The 5,904-nt window shown below is 40.1% G+C and overlaps 1 protein-coding gene across 1 annotated transcript in view; it reads right to left on the bottom strand.

The window, feature by feature from the left end:
* The window catches only part of SLC16A10 (solute carrier family 16 (aromatic amino acid transporter), member 10), a 76,063-nt gene extending 75,705 nt beyond the window's left edge, over positions 1 to 358 (bottom strand). Inside the window, exons 1-2 of the mRNA XM_010561679.1 lie at positions 266 to 358; positions 13 to 194 (exon numbers count right to left, since the gene is read on the bottom strand). Of these exons, the coding sequence (XP_010559981.1) occupies positions 13 to 194; positions 266 to 358 (275 nt within the window). The remainder of the gene's footprint in view (positions 1 to 12; positions 195 to 265) is intronic.
* Positions 359 to 5,904: the final 5,546 nt, after the last annotated feature.

Raw genomic sequence — 5,904 nt, 5'->3', positions numbered from 1 at the left:
AGACACAGGTACCGCACGCTGCCCTCGCCAGCCGAGGCGGGGAGAGCAGTAAACAAGCCCCTGGCCCCGCTCCCGGAGCGAGCGAGTTCCCCGTGAGGCAGGGCAGTTACACCCAGCGGTGTCCCGCTGCGGCCACCCTTTCTGGGCAGCCGTGAAGCGAGGGAAAAGTCTGCAAGTCCCTCCCCGGCGGTTTGCTAACAAACACCCAAGGAAAGAGAAGAAACACCCCAAAACGCTGAGCGAGGGGCCGCCCTCTGCGCCTCACACCCCGCCAGCGCGGGTTGACAGCCGTTGCGCTCGCCTCATGGCCGTTGCTCGGCCCTGCCCGGCGCTCGATGGCTTGCGGGGCCCTCTCCATCACCCACCCTCCCTCTCGGGCTCTGGGCTGTCAGACCCGGTGCGGAGGCACCCCGCTCCAGGGCTCTCGGGGCATCTGCCATCTTCGGGGAGCTGCGCTCGGGGACAGCTCTCCACCTCCCCTTGGGCCAGCCTTAGCACTTCGCCAGGGGCGACCGTGGTGAAACCGTTTCTCCCTGCTTTTTGTCACAAAGGGAGAGAAAATACTGCACTTGCACACCTTACGAAATGTTTTTCCCACTTGCACAGAGGCATCGGCTCTTGACCTTTACTCCCCACAGCCAGCAAAGTGAGAAGATAGGGAAGGCTGAGGTCGGGGGTGTTAAATGACAAGCTTTTCGACCAGCGATCCTGCTTCCAAACTCCAAGCCGCACATCTGTTCATGCGTTTGGCAGCTACTCATGTTTTAAGCAGTTTGGGCCTGATGAGGAAGAGGAGCTTCTTGAAAGAAAATCAGCAGATTAAATCTGGATACTTCATCCCTCCCCATGAGACCTGGAGGGCTCGAAGCAGCCTCTTGCATTGTTATGCCACCCCCGTTTCTTCCCTCAGAACCTGGGCTGCTACTGCTGCATCAGTTGCGCCATCCAACTCCCCTGCCTGCCTGTTAAAGCCTCTTCCTCCTTTTTTGACCCTGAATCACTTTCTCCCTCTTACCTACCAGTGGCCACATGGGGAAACAAAACTTAGTCCGAAAGGAAGCACAGATTCTTAAGACCGTGCCTCGTTCAGCACAAATTACTTAGTCGCTCTCCACATGAAAAGTGGTAGCTAAAGAAAGAAAACCATATAATGATGAAATGAAAGCCTGTGTAATAATGCATATTGAATGGGTGTCAGCTTTAAGAATGCCTGGCTTTTAGAATTAATTGACCTTCAGATTTTTTATTTTGCCTGTTTAGTGTCCTCCAATTTGTTTTAAAATAAGAATTTTTTTAAAAGGTTCACAAATACATTTATGATAGTAACAAAGTGCATTTTATAGATGCGCTAATCTTCCTGCATACTCCCTTTGTCTTGTTATCCATGCCCATCTCAGTTAAACATAAAAACATTACACATACACATAAAACAGCAGTAGAATACGGAAAAAATAAAAGCCCATAACAAAGCAAAATATAGCTGTGTGAAATACATAATAATTGTCAAAGGAAAGAGAGAACTTTTGGCCAACCATTGAAAAACACATCTGTTCCCACCAAGGAACAAGTTTTAATGCTTATGAGAAACCCCAGGCCTATCATAAACTTAAATATGCTCAGAATATTTCATAAGCAATTTAACATGCAAAAGTTAACGCTTCACATTCTCCAGCAAGTCTTTGTCCAGAGGCTGTTGTCCAAATCTGTTGAGCTTTCTTACAATCAATCAAGCTTCGTGCACCACAATATAACATTTTTGAACAGTTATGACAGAGCGAACCTTTTCTGGAACCAGATTCAATCTTCATTACGTTTGCCAGCAATGATTAACTTAATTAAACTTTCAGTCGCATAGGAATAAACAAGGGCAAAATCCAAGACTGGATCTTAATATGACTGATCAGAAGGAACCCAGTTCTGCCAGCACTTAAATATGTTTCTACCTTTTAGTTAGACTCCTCAGATTATTTCAGCTACCTTCCTGAATGGGGGCCTGTGAACTGTATAATAGATAGTCAAATCAGCTTGAGGGAAGAACCATGTATGTTTTCTGTTTTGGACAGTGTTCAGTTAAGCACAAGACTAATTCCTTCTCCGCATGTTTTTCAATATAACATTTATGTACTGCAGTTTCACTTCCCCGTTTCCCATAAACACCCTGATGACCCCTCCCCCCCTCCCTTTTTAAGGTGAAGGATCTGTTTTGTTAAAAAAAAACATTGTGAACATATTGTGTGCAACTTCTACTTCTTGGCATTTTTTTAAATAGATTCTATTTTCCAGTTGTTAAGTGTTTCTTATCCCCTGATTAGTATTAAATAACTATTTTCCCTTTCTCCTCACATCGTTGGGAATGGAGAGTCACAAAATCTGATTCTCCAGTACATACAATTTTTATTAATTTGATGGCTATAACTAATCTGCATGTTCCTTCAGTGTTCTGTATCTTATTGTCCTATTACTATTTATCTAAACTAAAAAAAAAAAAGTTTATATTATTAAAAAAAATAGGGCACATGGAGCCTTCCTTTACAGGTCTTAAGCAGCTACCTAGGGAAACTTTGCACCTCTTGGTTCTTTGGTACACTCTGCTCCTGCCAAGAACTAAGCCTCTTCCCTTTCAAGAGAGATTGCTTGAGATCTCAGCTATTTCCTTAGTAGTTACCAAGAACAAGAACAATAAAGGCTTACTCTTCATAGTCGGATAATTTTCAATCCCCACCTTCCATAGAAAATGTACTTTGCAAACAGAATATGGGCAGGTTTGACTTCAGTTTGATTTCTAAAGTTTTTGTAACCCCAACAATTCACAATAAAAGCATTGGGGTTTAAATTCTTGCTATCAAAGAATTAAAAAAAAAAAAAGACTATTTAAAATTTAAAAAAAACAAACAAAACCTAACTCTGGAAAGATACGTAAAAGGAAAGCCACCCTTGTGGCTCGGTTATTTGAACCCTGCATGATCACTAGAAAAACAGTTTAGAGAGAAAGGGAAAAAGAAGGAAGTTGGACATGAGAGAATTGCCATAAAAATAGTGAAAATGAAGAGATTACAGACTTGTATACAGGTAACTGTATCTATTTCAGCTAAATTGTTCTTACGCACAAGGAAAAAAAAAAATCATAAAACCAACACCAAAAGAGAGAGGAAAGTGAAAATCAAGTGAGAATGGATAAGCTGAGAAATGTGATGTGAGAAACATGTTGGTTTTGTCTAAGATTTGTTCCTGTTTATAGTAATTTATTATTTTACATGTTTTATTAATACCCCACAGCTGATAAAACAAACGAACAGCAATTGTGCATGCAAAAGACATAAACCTTGCAACAGACATCTGCTGTGGTGGTACTTAGGTTATGCCTATTTTAGTATCAATATATAAAATGCCAGTGCCAAAGGAGGAATCTGCCCTGTCATTTGTGGGCTCTCAAAAGCCACGGACCAGGAAATGGCATCTTCTGCAACCCTATCTGAAATTCTAGCCAGCTCCCTATAAACACTCACTTGCTTTCTCACAAGCTATTGAAAATAGGCCAGTACTTCAGTAGCTCTCACATGCAGCATTTTCTTCGACCATAAGGAATGTTTTGATTGCCAACTACTTAAAAAAAAATTACCTGTATAGTTGAAGTTAGCTGTTAGTGACACACCAAGACAGCTTTTTCCATAAATCATTTTACTTGTAGAGCATTTCAAAACTATGTAGTATTCTGCAAAGATAAAGTGGACAGGATGCCAAGCCTGAAGAGTACATGTTCAGAGAGTTTAATTCTTCCTTCTTCTGTTGATCTGATTAGAATTTGTACTGTAATCAATGAAAAGGGTATACCTACATCATCCAGGAAAAAAAAAAAACAGTCTTTAGTAAAATGCCTAACTTTGTCCCAGATTTGCAACAAGCAGTACAATAGATGCAATACCGATAAAGCTAGGCACTATACAGAGAGGACATGAGGCTAACACAAAATTTTGTGACCCCTTAGACTAACGCATGCTCTTAATGATTAAGCCTTTTTGTTGTTTAATTTTCAGCTAGTATTAATACGCACCTATTCAACAAAAGGATTTGGCCTTAAGTCAGAAAGATAAGATAAACAGGATAACCATTAAAATACAAAAACATATGGTATCATCAACTGTGTGAAGATCAACATTAGATTAAATCCCATTCAGTAAGCAGTGTTTATGCATCTCGCAGCCAGACAGGATGTTCTACTGATGTTTCAGACTGGGCTCCAGCTGAGTTGTATGAAGCACAGGGACTGCATCTCACTGCTGAAGCAAATGAATCACATTTTCAAAGATAAAAAGCACAGATTTTACTTGTTTACTCTGGGGAGCGTTGGGAGCATCTAACTTTACTTTTAGCATTTGATAATACCTACAGTAAAAGTTTCCTAAAGTGCTATTAGTTGTCAAGATAGAGGTTCCCTCCTACTTCACGAATAGCTAGAGAATTTTCTTTTTTGTTCTTTCAAAAGAGAAAGAGTGAGCAGAATGAGAGAGGGAAAGAGAGTAGCTTAAGTATCTAACCAGTGAAGCTGAGGGTAAGCAACAGGTCCGATGCCCAGTTCTACGTTTATTTAAAACAACAGTTCCAGACTTAACATTTTCCCCTTTTAGGTTCACCTAAAGCAGGGGTTATGGCTCAGGTCTGCTCCTTTATAAATTAAATTTGATTTTAGTTTTTTATTCAATGAAGTGTAGATGGGACTTGACAGGCTGTTATCTGGGACATAGTTAACATATAACTGCTATTATTAAAGGTAAGCAAGTGAAAGAAAGTGACAGTTATTAACTGTAAAAGCCCTCTGCCCCCTGCAAATCTCCACTTGCACAAAGCAAAGTTTTTGATAGCAGTGTAGGATTCCTCTAGCCTACCTTGTCACTGTCTCCACTGTAAGCATCTGATCAGAGCTGGTCATCTGCATCGTGTTGGTAGGAGGGAATAGGGAATTCCAGGGGATGAAGTACTTTAAACATTAACATTTATGATGAGATAAGTGATATTAAAGGAGCCCAGATGACTAGCTTAGATGTACAAGTGAGAACTCTAGGCACCTCAAATCTGGTGAAATTAATCCCACTCTCGGATATTAAGTTGAAGAACATCTTAAGATAATTTTTATTCATACCCCAAACATGGAATATGTTTTGATCCTATTGCTAAATGAGGAAGCATGAAGAATACATTGTCCTAGCATGATCATTCACCTCTTTCTTGGCAGTGAAATAACTAACACTGTTAGCAACATTCTCATTCAGTTTCAAAGTTAACATCTCTTTCAAATGAGCAGGAACTGTTTCAAGCCATTGTTTTAGGCTGTCTTCAGGCTTGGTTTGATACCACTATCCAGGTCAAGTATGTCATATTGCATCCATTATCATAGGATCTAAGCACCTCAAAGTTCCTTCCTTTGTTTACATTGATCTAATATCTTCCAGACCACCTTTGCAATCTCAAGAACTCAATTTTGTTTTCAACAAAAGTTCAGAGCATCAGAGAAGCAAATGTTTTATCAAATAAACCCAATCCAATTGTTGTCTAGAAGCAGATTTTGGTTGCCTGCTCAGTTGCTACTCAATTGACTTTTCAGGTTGCAAAAAATGTCCAGAAAGTGAAGAGCTACTAGTTCTGCCAATACTACCTAAGTAACAAACTACCAGGAATAGAAGTGACGCTGATTTTGCTTGCTTGCTTTTTAAGAATTCTAATTTCTATTCACATTAAATTAACTTTGTTTATCACCATTTTCTTTTCATCACTTTGAAAGTGCTTCTCTATTACAGGCTATAGCAAGGGTTAGCAGGTGTTAGTGCCCCCATTTCAAGATATGATTTACAACACTGTCAGCATTTTACTTACTAGATAAGCAAAACTGTGTATCTAAGTGAGTCAATT

Source organism: Haliaeetus leucocephalus, unplaced genomic scaffold (assembly GCF_000737465.1).
Source record: "Haliaeetus leucocephalus isolate CR32 unplaced genomic scaffold, Haliaeetus_leucocephalus-4.0 Scaffold149, whole genome shotgun sequence".
Classification (NCBI taxonomy): domain Eukaryota; kingdom Metazoa; phylum Chordata; class Aves; order Accipitriformes; family Accipitridae; genus Haliaeetus; species Haliaeetus leucocephalus.
Note: the sequence above shows the minus strand (reverse complement) of the source record. Positions and strands in the feature narration are given on the sequence as shown.